We start from the raw sequence: 16,702 nt of genomic DNA, 5'->3' as shown, positions 1-16,702 counted from the left end.
ATTTGGCAGAATCAGAGGGATGACGCACTGATTGAATGACAGAGCAGGGGCGCCTCACCTGGCTGCGAAATAGAGTGAAGGTGAAAATAACCTGATTATGTATTGTTATGGCCTTAGGCTATTTCAGCTGACAACCATTATTATTGACTGAATACTAGATTGTTGCAAATAATTAATTACAAGACGAAGTTAATTTTAGTTTACAGCGGTACACCTATCTCTGGAAAGGGGAGTTTTTATGTTGCACGTGACGTACATGGAATTTCCCTGATCGCTCGGTTTATTTTGGTTTCCGCTAGATAGCACAGCTACAAAGTCAAAATTGACTATATCGTACAAATTCATGAAAACAAAAATGTACTTTTTGATCTTAATTTAACGTTATGGTTAGGCATACGGTTAGCAGTGTGGTTAAGGTTAGATTTTTTGAAGTAAAAATGTAAGGAGATAAATTGTAGAAATAGGCAGGGTTTGTGACTTTGTGGATGTTGTAACTAGTGACGACCGTTAATTCTCGTTTTTTTTATCGTACAGCCTGGTGTATTTGCGCATTTATGTTCTTTCATAGAGGTAGGGATTTTACGATAGCATGTTGTTGTTATGTACAAGTGTGTTCAGTAACTTCGAATCTGATATTTATGTAGGTCTACAACACATAATTCGAAAGCACCAAAGATATTTAATAAAGTATTAAACTGTCGGTGATATTACCGATAATAACCTATTTAAATCGTGCGTGTTACTCTGCCTACATGATTACGTATGTCGCAGATACTCCAGCCTTTATGTTGTTGTGTCTGTATAGTGTCTGTTTTAAAGCCCACATAACTTCAGATAGTACTTTCTACAGTAGCCTAACTCTGTCGCTCAATTCACAAACTTTCTTGTATAATTGTACCAACCTTTGCTGTCGCTCATTCACGCCCTTTTTTGTGTTCACGGTACTTGTGAACTTTGGACTGCATTGATCTATGATTACAGAAGGCAAAACAAAGTTTTTCAAATACTAGAAATCGAAACTGAGAGAAGCAACTTCGGGAAAAGGATGAATGAGGTTAGAGAATTATTTTGTTGAGTTTGTTCATAATATTATTTAAATATAGCCTACAATTAACTTTGTAAATTAAATAAACGATTATAGCTGTTGTTGTGGACGATGCTGTGTTTAGAGAGTGTGTTAGTACCTGTTATAATTCTGTGTTCATAACCAAGTGGTGGTAGGCCTTATTATTTAAGTTGTAAATAACAATTGGATGCATTCACGTGGTTTGAACTCGTTGAGAAACGGCGATTGGCTAATGGCTAACAACAAGCTGGGTCAAAGATAAACTAAAAATACATTTTCATGGATGTAAACAAATGATAGTTTTCATAAACAATAGATTGCTTTTTATGAATAATGTTTTGTTGTTGTATTTAACTGCCGAAAATGCTGTTATCGAGGTAATTTCCTTAGTAGGTGACATCAACAAAGTTTCAATATAAAGACCCTCCAAGTCAGAATTACATGTGGGAAACAAAATAGTTTTGCCCGAGTTGTGACGTTTCACCACAGACCTTTGACCTTTACAACCAAAATATGACAACAAATTCGTTTTTGACAACTACAACCTTCTCGATATGGATAATTTAGCTAGACCATATTGTCAATGTTAAGCAAGCTAGCTAATTGTATTATTAGCAACGTTAGCTAGATTAACAAGCTACCTAAAATCGTATTGGTTGATGAATTGTTCCGACTTCAAAAGCACTTGAACAAAATCATGTCGGACAATCATGCCCATTTTCCTCATGAACGTGAAGCCAACAGGAGCTCAGGAATGATTAACGACTTTCCCACTTGTGATTAATGCAGGGGACTTTAATGCTTAAATCATTTTTACCAAATTTTTACCAGCATGTCACATGTGCAACCAGAGGGGAAAAAAATCCTAGACCACCTTTACTCCACACACAGAGATGCATACAAAGCTCTCCCCCTCCCTCCATTTGGCTAATCTGACCATAATTCTATCATTCCTGATTCCAGGAGCTCAGGAATGATAGACAACTTCCCCACTTGTAATTACCAGTGGCGATGTTAGCATGTAAATCTTTATGGGGCAAACAAAAATTGACCAAATTATTAGGGTGAGGCACATGGGCTACTAACAGCTTACTACACAACATACACTTTGTATTACACTTAGAGTTATAGATGGCTCCGAAGAACYTSYWRSARGTTCTTCGGAGCCATCTATAACTCTAAGTGTAATACAAAGTGTATGTTGTGTAGTAAGCTGTTAGTAGCCCATGTGCCTCACCCTAATAATTTGGTCAATTTTTGTTTGCCCCATAAAGATTTACATGCTAACATCGCCACTGGTAATTACAAGTGGGGAAGTTGTCTATCATTCCTGAGCTCCTGGAATCAGGAGGATAGAATTATGGTCATATTTACATTCTCCCAACCAATTGTGCTATTTTGTTAGTATTTTTTCGCTGTTTGTGTAACTTATTTTTTAACTTATTTTGTATATAATGTTGCTGCTACCGAAAATAACTTCTGGACATCAGAACAGCGATTACTCACTGCAGACTAAAATAAACTTTTTCCTTTAATGAGTCCGACGAAAAGGATATACTGCTTTCACTGGAAAAGGACCTGATCCCCGTCATTTGCTTGAAGAAAAGATGCAGGAAAAGGGGCCGCAGATCAGGCACCATTCTGCGAATCCGTAGGCGAGCGGGTAAACTCCCACTACCATCCGTTCTTGCTAATGTGCAAACATTGGAAAATAAAATTGACGACCTACGATTAAGATTATCTTACCAACGGGACATTAAAAACTGTAATATCTTATGTTTCGCCAAGACGTGGCTGAATGAAGATACGGATAATATAGAGCTGGCGGGATTTTCCATGCACCGGCAGAACAGAGACGCAACGTCTGGTAGAGAAGAAGAAAATGCTCACCCAGAAGCGGCGCTTCTATTGGCCGGGGACTTTAATGCAGGCAATAGACCACCTTTACTCCACACACAGAGATGCATACAAAGCTCTCCCCTGCCCTCCATTTGGCAAATCTGACCATAATTCTATCCTCCTGATTCCTGCTTATAAGCAAAAACTAAAGCAGGAAGAAAAGCAGTGACTCGCTCAATACGGAAGTGGTCAGATGACGCGGATGCTACACTACAGGACTGTTTTGCTAGCACAGACTGGAATATGTTCCGGGATTCATCCAATGTCATTGAGGAGTACACCACCTCAGTCATCGGCTTCATCACTAAGTGCATCGACGGCGACGTCCCTACTGTGACTGTACGTACATATCCCAACCAGAAGCCATGGATTACAGGCAACATCCGCATCGAGCTAAAGGCTAGAGCTACCGCTTTCAAGGAGAGGGAGACTAATCCGGACGCTTATGAAAATACCGCTATGCCCTCAGACGAACCATCAAACAAGCAAAGTGTCAATACAGGATGATGATTGAATCCTACTACACCGGCTCTGATGCTCGTCAAATGTGGCAGGGCTTGAAAACTATTACGGACTACGAAGGGAAACCCAGACGCGAGCTGCCCTGTGACGCAAGCCTACCAGACGAGCTAAATGCCTTTTATGCTCGCTTCGAGGAAAGCAACACTGAAGCATGCACAAGAGCACCAGCTGTTCTGGATGACTGTGTGATAATGCTCTCGGTAGCCGATGTGAACAAAACCTTTAAACAGGTCAACATTCACAAAGCCGCTGGGCCAGATGGATTACCAGGGCGTGCACTCAAAGCATGCACAGAACAATTGTCAAGTGTCTTCACTGACATTGTCAACTTCTCCTTGACCGAGTCTGTAATACCTACATGTTTCAAGCAGATCACCATAGTCCCCGTGCCCAAGGAAGACAAGGTAACCTGCCTATATAATTACCGCCCCGTAGCACTCACGTCAGTAGCCATGAAGTGCTTTGAAAGGCTGGTCATGGCTCACAACAGCATCCTCCCGGACACCATAGACCCACTCCAATTCGCATACCGCCCCAACAGATCCACAGATAATGCAATCTCAATCGCAGATCCTTGTACATAGCATCGAGCATGGTGGCGACACAGTAAAGAAAGAATGCCACCGAATCGCTTGTTCACAGCCTGTGTCAGCAGTTTTGTTGAGCAGGCGTTTCAATGCCATGACAGAGGGTATCACGTCTGCTGCAGGCACAGTTGATTAGCTTACTTCTCAAGTCAGTTGTTTGAATGGAGTCAGCTAGTGTGTTCATGTTTCCAAGTTTCAAACATGTTCTCAAATGCCATTGAAATTGCAGCAGTGGTATGACAACCGGCACATTCATGAGCATACAATATGACTTTCCTCAGTACGAAATCCTCGACGACCCACTGTGCAGTCGGACTCAGCATGCTCATGTGGCTGATATCGCTGGTCCAAATATCAGTCGTGAAGCTAATAGCAGTGACGCTATTACTGTGTAACTCCGGTAGGGCAACATCTGAAAAATAGCGCACTTGGTGCTCGACCAGTCTGCGAAAGCCAACATCACCCACGACAGAGAATGGTTGATTGTCAAGGGCAATGACTTCCATTATCTTGGCGTTAATGGATTTCGCCTTTGAATTTTCTTACTCTTTCAAATGACTGCTCGACAAGTTGACTGCTCGATCCACACGGCAGACATTGTGGGCTAGGTTAGGAATGCTGTGTTATACGTGCAGCGCAAAATTTTACGTGGCGTCATTACTTCATGTACCTACATTATATAGGTATGCACGTCAGCTTTGACATTGGTTTTGCACATCGGCGTTAAATTAGACATCGGGCCGGTGCCAATGTTGGCATTTTTAGCTAATATCGGCCGATTCAGATATGTTCACCAATATATTGTGCATATATGTATATGTATATATATATATTATTTTTTTAGCTAAACAGGTGGGGCCACCTGCCCTGAATAACGGATCATCACTGGTAATTACCAGTTGGAGGGGCGTTCAAGTGGGGTTTTCCCAGTCGTATGTGGTAAATACCAATGTCCCACTTGGGTTATGAATACTGCTTAATTACCTAGATGAGTCTTGCGAGGCCATCCTTCCAAATCTCATCTCGTTAACCTATAGATCTATGCTGATATGGTTGTCATTGGCTGACATGGGCAAATCAAAGTCTATTGTTCGGGTACACAGATTTATAGATGTTTTCACAGCGAAATGCTTGTGTTTCTAATTACACACATAATCTAGAAAATAACAATAATAAATATATTAAGTTATTCATATTTTATTTTAAATAAACAGACATGGTTCACTCTCTCGGTGTCTTCTCTCTCAATTTTCAAATTCAATATCAAAATGCTTAATTTACATGTCAAAAATTCCCTGTGTATTGTCTCTCGTTCTCTCTCCCTCCCCCCCTCTCTCTCTCTCTCTCCCACCATCTCAGTGAGTTTTGACATCTACCCAGTGCCATGGCCTCTGCCCTAAGCCATCTCTCTCCAATGTCTGTAAGAGTGAGAGAAGGATGGAGTGATGATGGAAGAGGAGAGGAGCAGGTGGAGGATGAATTTGCGTGTTCCGGAGCGCTACGCGGTGCCTTGTGGTCCTTCCATCCCTCAGTGGAGAGGATATTTGGGGTGTCTTTTACGATCGGTAGAGAGGAGGATGCTGTGTTACCCCATGATGGACAGATCTGGCTCAAACTAAAAGGAGTGAGGAAGGACGCTGTGGCTGCCAAAGTAAGAAATGGCTCCTATTATTGTTGTTTTTAACTCCAAACATTAATGTTATGTTAACATGTTTTGAGGTTGAGGTTAACCTTATGTGTTTTGCAGTAATGCAAGGTGGTAATTTCCTATATGTGTCACAATTTGGGCCATGCGGTTTTTCTGATCACGTCATCTGACCAGGGAAAACTCCAAAACATACTGTATTTTGTAACATAATATAGTATTAAATCTTTCTCTCTCTCTCCCCACTTCCTCCTCTCTCTCTCATTCTCTCTCATCCAGTTGTTTGTGAAGGGAGTTGTGAACCAGGAGGCCCAGCACGAGGTTCCATATCCAGGTGTCCTTCACTGTGTGTTCTGTGGAGCACGAGGGCTGTTCATGGAGTGCCTGATCAGAAACACCTCTGCTTACATACTGGTAAGAATAGACAAATAGACAACACACACACGTGCAGACTGCACACACACATAGGCACGCAGGAACACACACACACAAAGTTGATCAGATGGATGATGTAAAGGAAGGAAATGCACATTAGAGGAGAGGAAGGTTGTGTGTTTGAGTCTTTATTTTTTTATTTAACCTTTATTTAGCTAGGCAAGTCAGTTAAGAACAAATTCTTATTTGCAATGACGGCCTACCCCGGCCAAACCTTAACCAGGACAATGCTGGGCCAATTGTGCTCCGCCCTATGGGACTCTCAATCACGGCCGGTTGTGAAACAGCCTGGAATCTAACCAGGGTCTGTATTGACGCCTCTAGCACTGAGATGCAGTGCCTTGGACCTCTGCGCAACTCGGGAGCCCCTAAGTCTCTTTAGAGAGATGGCAAGAATAAGGCTAAAGTTAAGATTATCTCAATTTCTTCCCATTTCCTTTCCTCCAGGTGGGTTCCCCAGGCTTCCTGCTCATCTCAGGACTGGCAGAACCAGTGGTCAGGGCCTATTCCCTCATCACAGACCTGGTGAAGAACTACGAGGTCACCCAGGGACGAAGAACCGAGCCTGGCAACAGAGGATCAGGCGAGACCCTAGATTCCCGTCGGGCCTTCAAATCCCTGGTGGAGAGATGGGAGGACAGGCACACTTTGGATCTGCTGGTGCTACCAGGGGTGGTGAAGGAGACTCTACTGGATCTGGTGAGGGAGTCTGGGCTGGGATCCAACCCCGGTCCTGGGGGCTCGAACCTCAGTCTTGGGGGGTCTAGAGACAGAGTGGGTCTAATGGACACTGATAGCCAGAGACGATGGGACAGCCAGTCAGGCTTGGACATACTAACACTTATGGATACCAGAGTAGGGACCAGAGCTGGAGAGGCTAGGGACATAGAGGGAATGCAGGGGATTTCCACATCAAGGAGAAAACCTCCTGTAAATTCCACCCACAACCAAGACCCTGGTCTACGGAATATTGGGCAGCTTTCTCAACAAAAGACGTTCACTACCTTACATGTACAAGAAAGAGAGATGGGCAAAGATTGGTCACAGGGAGGGATAGAGAAAGACGCAGCATCTCGACTTCCCATCTTCCACTCTATCCTCCAAACCGAGGAGGAGGGGCAAGGACGTTCCCAACCGGAGGTAGAGGATGAGGAACAGGGGGAGGAAGGAGAGGGAGAGATGTTGTCAGTAGGGAGTAGGGAGGAGTTTGGGCTCTTGCTGAAGTTCTTCACGGCTATGGGCTATGCAGAAGATGTGGTAATGAGGGTCCTGGCCCGGACCGGACCCAGAGAAGCCTCCCAGATTCTGGACCTGGTCCAGCAAGAACATGACCAGACCGGTCTGGCCATGAACCGCCCAGTGGAGATGGAGCACACAGAGGTGGAGGGGAGGGAAGGTAAAGGAGTGAGAGGAAAGAGAAGCGGTATAGATGGAGGGATGGGAGTGGAGCTGGAGGGAGGTGTGGAAGAAGGGGCGAGGAGTAGAGAGGAGGGGAGAAAAGGCAGGGAGAGTGGAGGGTCTACCGCTAACCTGTCTGAGGATTCACTGAAGGAAGGCAGGGAGAGGGGCGAGGGCGGCATGGAGGGAGGCGAAGGGTGGAACGAGGAGGATTTTGTCCTGGGAGTTGTGAAGAGGGCTGCCGCCAGTTGTGGATACACAGAGGAGAAGGTAGCAGAAGTGTACAGTATGTTACCTGAACTGTCCACACGCCAGCTACTCCTGGAGCTACAGAGGGAGGGAGCCAGAGAGACAGAAGCTGCTTCCCAGGACCAGGTACGAGACGAACCAAGAGAGGTGGATGAGGTTGTCTCAGAGCTACAGAGAAAGGACAGAGCAGGAGACAGGAAGGAGGAGAGAGGTAGAGAGATGGAGGCACCAGCACCGCAGTCAACTGCTACTGAGAAGAGAGGAGAAGAAAGAAAGAGTGTGAAAGGAAAGAGTGACAGGAAGACCAATGAGGTAGGAGTGACCGCACGGAACCGAATCGTCGATGGTACAGTTAAGGTTGAACCCGATCTGGCTCAATGGAATGCCATGACAAACCAGATTCCGTTCCCGATTCACAGTCACCAGAAGAATCCCACACAGACACACACCGCCCATCGAGCCAGCCCCCCTTTAGTCAGAGGGCCGCCTCAGCCCACCTACCCAAAACCACTACCCCCACAACCCACCTACCCCAACACAGTATCCCCACAACCCACCTACCCCACCACATTACTCGCACAACCCACCTACCCTCTCTTATTTCCCCATCAACTCGTTTACCCTCCCACCCAGCCACCCCAGACCACCTTACCCCTCACCCTTACCATGAATAACTCCTCAGCAACCAGAGCGAAGGAGAAACGTGGTCTCTTTCCCTTAGCAGTAGAGGGAAGGGATCTCTCAGCCCTAACAGCGGTGGCTGTTGATAGACGAGGTCTCCTGACCATGGCAGCAGGGGCTGTGGTGACAGGGCAACAGCGCTTCATGGAAGGCCTCCAGACTCCATTTGACCTCAAGCTGACCGACCAACCAGGAGACCCGGGACTCAGGATGGTCATTATCGATGGGAGCAACGTTGCCATGAGGTGAGTACGAGGAAATGTGAGAACAAGAGAGGTGAGCGGATGAAGGGATAAAAAAAAAAGATGTAAAAAATGTAACCACAGACAAGAATAGCAGGCAAAATGTTGCGGTTATTCATTCAATCATTCATTTAGATATTTATGTTAACGCTTTCATTGAAAGCAGTGTAGAAAGAACAGCAGCATACAAACCTGTGTGGCCCCTGCAGTACTTGAATCCACGGCAGTTTTAGTGGTAATGCTATGCTCTAACTGACAGCTATAGTTTACATGATTCAAAGCACATACTGAACTATACAAAGTATCAAACATTATACAGTATTTAATTAGGTTTTATCCCACTCCTCTATAGTCACGGGCTGGGTCATTTAATTAGGTTTTATCCCACTCCTTCTCTATAGTCACAGGCTGGGTCATTTAATTAGGGTATATTCCGCACTTTCCTTCTCTATAGTAACAGGCTGGGTATTTAATTAGGTTTTATCCCAGTCCTCTATAGTCCACGGGCTGGGTCATTTAATTAGGTTTTTATCCCAGTCTTCTCTATAGTAACAGGCTGGGTCATTTACATTAGGTTTACCCAGTCCTCCTAAAGTAACAGGCTGGGGGCATTTAATTAGGTTTTCATCCCACTCCTCTATAGCACCGGGCTGGGTCTTTAATTAGGTTTTATCCACTCCTCTATTATTAACAGGCTGGGTCATCTTAATTAGGTTTTAAATCCACTCCTCTATAGTCACGGGCTGGGTCATTTAATTAGGTTTTATCACCAACCTCCTTCTCTATAGTCCAGGCTGGGTCCACTTTAAATTAGGTTTTATCCCAGTTCCTTCTCTATAGTAACAAGGCTTGGGTCATTTAATTAGGAGTTTTTATCACAGTCCTCTACAGTACACGGGTGGGTCATTTAATTGGTTTATCCCACTTCCTTCCTCTATAGCGTCACAGGCTGGGTCATTTAATTAGGTTTATATCCCACTCCCTATAGTAACAGGCTGGGTCATTTAATTAGGTTTTATCCCACTCCTCTATAGTCACGAGGCTGGTCATCTATAATTAGGTTTTATCCCACCCTTCTCTCTAGTCACAGGCTGGGTCATTTAATTAGGTTTTATCCCAGCCTCTATAGTCACAGGCTGGGTCATTTTAATTAGGTTTTATCCCACTCCTTCTCTATAGTCAACAGGCTGGGTCAATTTAATTAGGTTTTATCCAGTCCTCTAAGTAAAAACAGGCTGGGTCATTTAATTAGGTTTTAATCCCACTCCTTCTCTATAGTCACAGGCTGGGTCATTTAATTTAGGTTTATCCCAGTCTCTATAGTCACAGCGGGTCATTTAATTAGGTTTATCCCACTCTCTTCTCTATAGTCACAGGCTGGGTCATTTAATTAGGTTTTATCCCACTCCTCTATAGTACACGGCTGGGTCAATTTAATTAGGTTTTATCCCACTCCTTCTCTATAGTCACAGGCTGGGTCATTTAATTAGGTTTTTATCCCACTCCTTCTCTATAGTCAAGGCTGGGTCACATTAATTAGGTTTATCCCAGTCCTCTATAGTCACGGGGCTGGGTCATTTAATTAGGTTTATCCACTCCTCTATAGTAACAGGCTGGGTCATTTAATTAGGTTTTATCACTCCTTCTATATAGTAACAGGCTGGGTCATTTAATTAGGTTTATCCCACTCCTTCTCTATAGTCACAGGCTGGGTCATTTAATTAGGTTTTATCCCAGCTCCTCTATAGTAACAGGCTGGGTCATTTAATTAGGTTTTATCCCACTCCTCTATAGTACAGGCTGGGTCATTTAATTAGGTTTTATCCCATCCTCATATGTCACGGCTGGGTATTTAATTAGGTTTTATCCCACTCCTTCTCTATAGTCACGGGCTGGGTCATTTTAATTAGGTTTTATCCCACTCCTTCCTCTATAGGTCACAGCGGGTCATTTAATTGGTTTTATCCCACTCCTTCTCTATAGTCACGGGCTGGGTCATTTAATTAGGTTTTATCCCATCCTCTATAGTAACAGGCTGGGTCTAAATTAGGTTTATCCCATCCTCCTATAGTAAAGGCTGGGTCATTAATTAGGTTTTATCCCACTCCTCTATAGATACGGGCGGGTCTTAATAAGGTTTTTATCCCCACTTCTCTATAGTCACAGGCTGGGGTCATTTATTAGGTTTATTAATCCACTCCTCTAAAGTAACAGGCTGGGGTCATTTAAATTAGGCGTTTATTCCGCACTCCCTCTATAGTAACCGGCTGGGTCATTTAATTAGGTTTTATCCCACTCCTCTATAGTAACAGGCTGGGTCATTTAATTAGGTTTTATCCCACTCCTTCTCTATAGTCACGGGCTGGGTCATTTCTTTTCATGCCGAGGCATCGCCCTGGCCGTGCAACACTTCTGGAACCGCGGGCATCGCAGAATCAGTACCTTCCTGCCCCAGTGGAGGCAGAAGAGAGACTACCGGGGCAAAGGTAACACTATATGTCTGTCTGGAAGCCCAGACTTCACATCCACCTAGCTCTTTCATGTCATCAGTTTTATCAATTCAGTTTTCAATGAAGTTACTTCAGGAAGTATGCATATGTATTTTTCTTTAGAATAGACCCCCAACCCTGTTTAGCCCCTAAGTCATTGATTAATGGTGGTAAATGTGTGTGACTGTGTGTACTACGTTCATGAAGGAGAGGTTGGTGTGTCTGTGTTATTTTCAGAGCAGCACTACCTTAGTGAGCTCCAGAACCTGGGTCTGCTCTCCTACACCCCCTCCAGAGAAGTCCAAGGGAAGAGGATCAACTCATACGACGACAGGTTGTTCTAGTCGCTCTCCTCTGTCATACAATAGATCTGCTTGTAAACTGCTCTCATACTAAATATATACCTTGTTTGTAAACCGCTTACAAACTTTACCAGAAAATATCTACCTTTGAACAGCTTATAAACTTTATCTGAATATCTGCTTATAAACTGCTTATTAACTTTAAGGTCTACTTATAAACAGCAAAAAACAGTGTATAAACAGCTTATACATTTTTTTTTTTTTATTAAAAAGTGTTATTGTCACATTCACCAGACATTAGGTGACTAATGAACGTTATTTCAGTTTGTTACAATTATACATTTACAGTAGAAGGCTTGTGAATATTCTCTAAACGGATGAAGTGACCTCCCCTTTACACTCTTCCTTCATCCCTCTTCCTTCATCCCTCTTCCTTCATCCCTCTCTTCTCTGCAGGTTCATGCTGCAGCTGGCCCAGAAGACGGATGGAGTGATCGTGACAAACGACAACCTCAGAGACCTGCTGGATGAGTCTCATGTATGGAGAGAAATCATCAAGAAAAGGTGAAAGAAAGAAAGGAAGAGATGGAGGAGAAGATACAATGGGCATGGAATATGTTTTGTAATTTAGTATGTTAGGAATTGTCTAAAGAAATCAGAAGCATTTTCATAAATAGATTTTGGATAGATTTTTGCCTAACGTTAGAGTGCAACAATATCTTTGTCACTACCTTAGTGGATTTGGCCACTAAGGTAAACCTTGTGTATGAACCAACATCCCTTTGATTTTAAATTGATCCAGTCAAAATTGTCTCATATCCGTCCGTAACCTCAGTTTCTGTTCATTACCCAGACTCCTCCAATACACGTTTGTGGGGGATCACTTTATGGTACCGGATGATCCGCTGGGCCGAGGAGGACCCCACCTAGATGACTTCCTACACTCCCAGCACAGGTAACAAACACACACAAACCCATACACACACACACACCCATACACGCACACACACACACAACACACACACACACCAACACCAACACACACACAGCACACACACACACACACAGGCACACACACACACACACACAACACACACACACACACACACCTTCATGATACTTTCTTACTCTCTTAATTTCCCCATATTAAAGAGCAACTTTCTCGTTTTGAAATGTGTGTATTTGACATCTATATGAGTCAGAAACATTCTAGTATATAAAATGTACTACAATGTGTAAATAGAATAATTTTGGTCGTAAAGTCAGTCTTGACCAAAATGTAGATTTGCCGAAGATGAGAGGAAAAAATTGTTATGATCAACAGAATGAAGGGTACTGTAACAGAACGAAGAGTACTCTTAACAGAATGAAGGGTAGCGTAACAGAATGAAGGGTAGCGTAACACGAATGAAGGGTACTGTAACAGAACGAAGAGTACCTTAACAGAATGAAGGGTAGCGGTAACAGAATGAAGGGTGCGTAACAGAATAAGGGTACTGTAAAGAACGAAAGTAACCTTAAAGAATGAAGGGTAGCGTAACACGAATGAAGGGTAGCGTAACAGAATGAAAGGTACTGTAACAGAGAGAAAAGTACCTAACAGAATGAAGGGTAAGGAAACAGAATAAGGTACGTAAAGAATAAAGGTAGCGTGAACAGATGAAGGGTAGCGTAACAGAATGAAGGGTAGCGTAACAGAATGAAGGGTAGCGTAACAGAATGAAGGGTAGCGTGACAGAATGAAGGGTAGCGTAACAGAATGAAGGGTAGCGTAACAGAATGAAGGGTAGCGTAACAGAATGAAGGGTAGCGTAACAGAATGAAGGGTACCGTAACAGTTTTCCATGGGTTGGGTTTATTTCAATCCTGCCCACAGCTTGCAGCATCCAAGTAATCATCAGTTCGGAGCAAAGCTGCATGCGACTTGATCGTAATGCCCGTGGTCAATTTGGTTTGACATTCCATATCCCTACCACTTTTGAGAAAATGGCCTGCGAATGTTTATGGTACACCTACTGGAGAGCTCTTCTTTGTCTACACCCATTCAGCATCATTCACATACTCTTAAGCCTTAGCCCCACCCATCTCTTTAAGGATTCACAGTGTAGTAAACAACCAAAGATCAAGACTAAAAGTGGTGAAAGTAGTAGCAAAAATACACTTTATCTAGTCCTTGGCCTATATCCTAATCTGATTTTGGTGCAGGTCATGTTGTTCCTCACATTACCCTCTATGGTAAACATACACTATATCAGATCAAATCTGGGTTTATTTGTCAAATGCGCAGGATACAGAAGGTGTAAACGGTACCGTGAGATGGTTACTTACATAGTGGAGTCTTTTGTTTAGACATGTAGCTAGCTAAACAATGAACCATAATCCCAACTCGTGCTACCATGAACTATGCATGAATCTGCTGGCAGCTAACTAAAGCTAACCAATTATGTTCAATGTTAGCTAGCTGACATTAGGCTATAACTAGCAATGCAAATGGATTTCTGAGATACAAATAATATTACTACACAGATCATACACGTAACGTTAGCTAGCGAGCCAGCCAACTAACATTAGCTAGCTAATAGTACGCTTTAAATGAAAAGGACTTTCTGACAAAATTAGAAACATATAATATCTGAAAATGTAGGTAGACTCTTACCTGTATACATGAATGAACGTTTCTCCCTCTGTCATGGATGCCATGGTTGCCCTTAGTTAGAAGATGTAATCCAGAGACAGGTGTTTTATACAACAGCCTCCTGTGTTCTCTTTTCGACTCTCTCCGCATTTGGCAATCATCTCTTGGCTTCCACCGGGTATTCCACTGATTTCAAAACTCGGTGAAATTCTTCCATTTCAACAACACTATTGATCACTGTTTCTTCTGTTGACAGTGATGAGAGAAGACTACAATGACTGGTTCAATTAAAATGTTTTTACCTAAATCAGGAATTCCCTCATCGTCTGATTAATTCAGTGAGCATGGCATAATCCTCCAGATTATAGTCCATCACTACTTTTTCCCACTGATCTTTGCCGATGGCACTATTAACTTCAGGGCAGCAATGCAACACTTTTTCAGTTCTTCATGATATCTTTCAAAAAAATCTGTGGTAGAAAGGATTATCCACACATACTGAGCAGCTCATGTTATAGACAGAAGCATGCTACATGGCAGACCAATCCAAACTCATCTCTTGACATGTCCAGCCCATCCATTATCTCAGCCAATCATGGCTAGCAGGAAAGTTCCTGTATTCTTCCGTGGCTAAACCAACTAGGCTCGTAATTTAACGATTGTATTTGCAGATGCCATACAAGTTTGTTATTAAGGCACTTTAAAGTTCACCTGTTCCAGAAGGCATTTCTGCCAGAAAATGCATTTTCATAAAAAATATAAATAAAACGTTCAAATGCCTCTCCTGCAAAGTAGTGATGTGCAACATACGCCTAGCTTCTTGAAACGAGTCACAGTTGTAGAAATTCATATACAAATATTGAAAGCATTTAATGAGGCAACTAAAACATGTGTATCATGAAAATAGTGTCCCATTCACATTGTGTTATTTGAAGGTCAAACCGACTTTTCCACGGTCGCACACCAGCTGGCTGAATTGGCTGAACAATTTTGCAAACTCTTCCCACCTGCAAATACACACAAGAGACACCCACATCAAACCACACCCCAAAACCAACTAACGTTTTAATTAATAAGGATCCGCCCCTTTTTTTCAATTTTCGCCTAAAATGACATACCCAAATCTAACTGCCTGTAACTCAGGCTCTGAAGCAAGGATATGCATATTCTTTATAAATTTGAAAGGAAACACCTTTGAAGTTTGTGGAAATGTGAAAGGAATGGAGGAGAATATAACACAATAGATCTGGTTAAAGATAATACAAAGAGAAAAACAACCGTTCTTTTGTATTTTTTTGTACCATCATCTTTTAAATGCAAGAGAAAGACTTAAATGTATTAATGCAGCCCAGTTGCAATTTATATTTTCGCCACTAGATGGCAGAAGTGTATGTGCAAAGTTTTATACTGACCCAATGAACCATTGCATTTATGTTTTGTATCAAAACTGCCCAAATGTGCCTAATTTGTTTATTAATAACTTTTCATGTTCAAAACTGTGCACTCTCCTCAAACAATAGCATGGTATTCTTTCACTGTAATAGCTACTGTAAATTGTTAGATTAGATTAGACTAACAAGAATTTAAGCTTTCTGGCAATATCAGATAGGTCTATGTCCTGGGAAATGTTCTTGTTACTTACAACCTCAAGCTAATCGCATTAGCCTACGTTAGCTCAACCGTCCCGTGGAAGGGACACCGATCCCGAAGAAGTTTAAGTCATGGCCGCTAGAATTTCTTAATAAACCACATCTAAAACAATGCCAAATCAGGAAACACAATCACCCTTTAACAGGTAGTCATCCCTCTCTGTCTCTCTCTTCTCTTCTCTCAGGCCTCCTGTACCAGGCAGTCACTCATTTGCAGGCGTGGCATCCTCCTTCCACTCTCCCCAAGCTCCAAGGGCCCAGACAGAGGTCCTTCATTTCCGTGACTGGACACCAGGGATCGTTGTGGAGCCAGAGCCCAGCCAGGCCAGGGGGAATGGCCAGGCTAGGGCTGGACGCGGTGTCCCAGGGATGGGCCTTGGTCTGGGGCTGGGGGTGAAGAGGAGTGCAGAAGAGACCTCCAGGCTTAGGGAGAGCCTATCCCAGGTGTTCCCAGGACAGGATAGCATGGTTACTCTGGTGCTGCAGTGTAATCCTACAGTGACTGACATCAATTCACTGTCACACTTTATACTGGAGCAGGGGGGTGTAGACTGAGAGTTGTGTGTGTGTGTGTGTGTGTGTGTGTGTGTGTGTGTGTGTGTGTGTGTGTGTGTGTGTGTGTGTGTGTCCAGAGAAAGATGTATTAATGTATTTTATTTAAATGTTTGATTGATAACTCTCAGTTCAAAGACTGACAGGGCTAAAAAATTATGTTTCTTAATCTATTTTTATCGAATTAAGTTTGAAAACAGGACCAAAAATCAAACCAATACTAATAAATGTATTAATGCGCAACTTTCCCTTGGGTTTTTATAATTGCACTGTTTAATCTTTGCAGTGTGATACAAAACGTGGTTCCGGTATGCTTTACGACCATGCAAAAGCCTCAGAGAGGTCGGGTAG

The 16,702-nt window shown here is 43.0% G+C and overlaps 1 protein-coding gene across 1 annotated transcript; it reads left to right on the top strand.

Annotated features, from left to right (window-relative positions):
- Positions 1-802: 802 nt before the first annotated feature.
- Positions 803-16,421, top strand: khnyn (KH and NYN domain containing). The gene is made up of 9 exons (XM_024140638.2): positions 803-1,054; positions 5,434-5,725; positions 5,999-6,133; positions 6,602-8,727; positions 11,080-11,210; positions 11,451-11,547; positions 11,972-12,079; positions 12,369-12,470; positions 15,985-16,421. The coding sequence occupies exons 2-9, from the start codon at positions 5,459-5,461 to the stop codon at positions 16,352-16,354; spliced, it is 3,336 nt and encodes a 1,111-aa protein (XP_023996406.1). The 5' UTR covers positions 803-1,054; positions 5,434-5,458; the 3' UTR covers positions 16,355-16,421.
- The last annotated feature ends 281 nt before the right edge of the window (positions 16,422-16,702 follow it).

This window comes from Salvelinus sp. IW2-2015, unplaced genomic scaffold (genome assembly GCF_002910315.2).
Source record: "Salvelinus sp. IW2-2015 unplaced genomic scaffold, ASM291031v2 Un_scaffold2227, whole genome shotgun sequence".
Lineage (NCBI taxonomy): Eukaryota > Metazoa > Chordata > Actinopteri > Salmoniformes > Salmonidae > Salvelinus > Salvelinus sp. IW2-2015.
This window is presented reverse-complemented; position numbering and strand designations above follow the sequence as displayed.

Bases quoted from the DNA above. Each gene is read 5' to 3' on its own strand.
- khnyn (XM_024140638.2), top strand. From the start codon at position 5,459: ATGGCCTCTGCCCTAAGCCATCTCTCTCCAATGTCTGTAAGAGTGAGA. The intron at 11,211-11,450 runs GTAACACTATAT...TGTTATTTTCAG, and splicing joins GAGAGACTACCGGGGCAAAG to AGCAGCACTACCTTAGTGAG. The intron at 12,471-15,984 runs GTAACAAACACA...CTCTTCTCTCAG, and splicing joins TTCCTACACTCCCAGCACAG to GCCTCCTGTACCAGGCAGTC.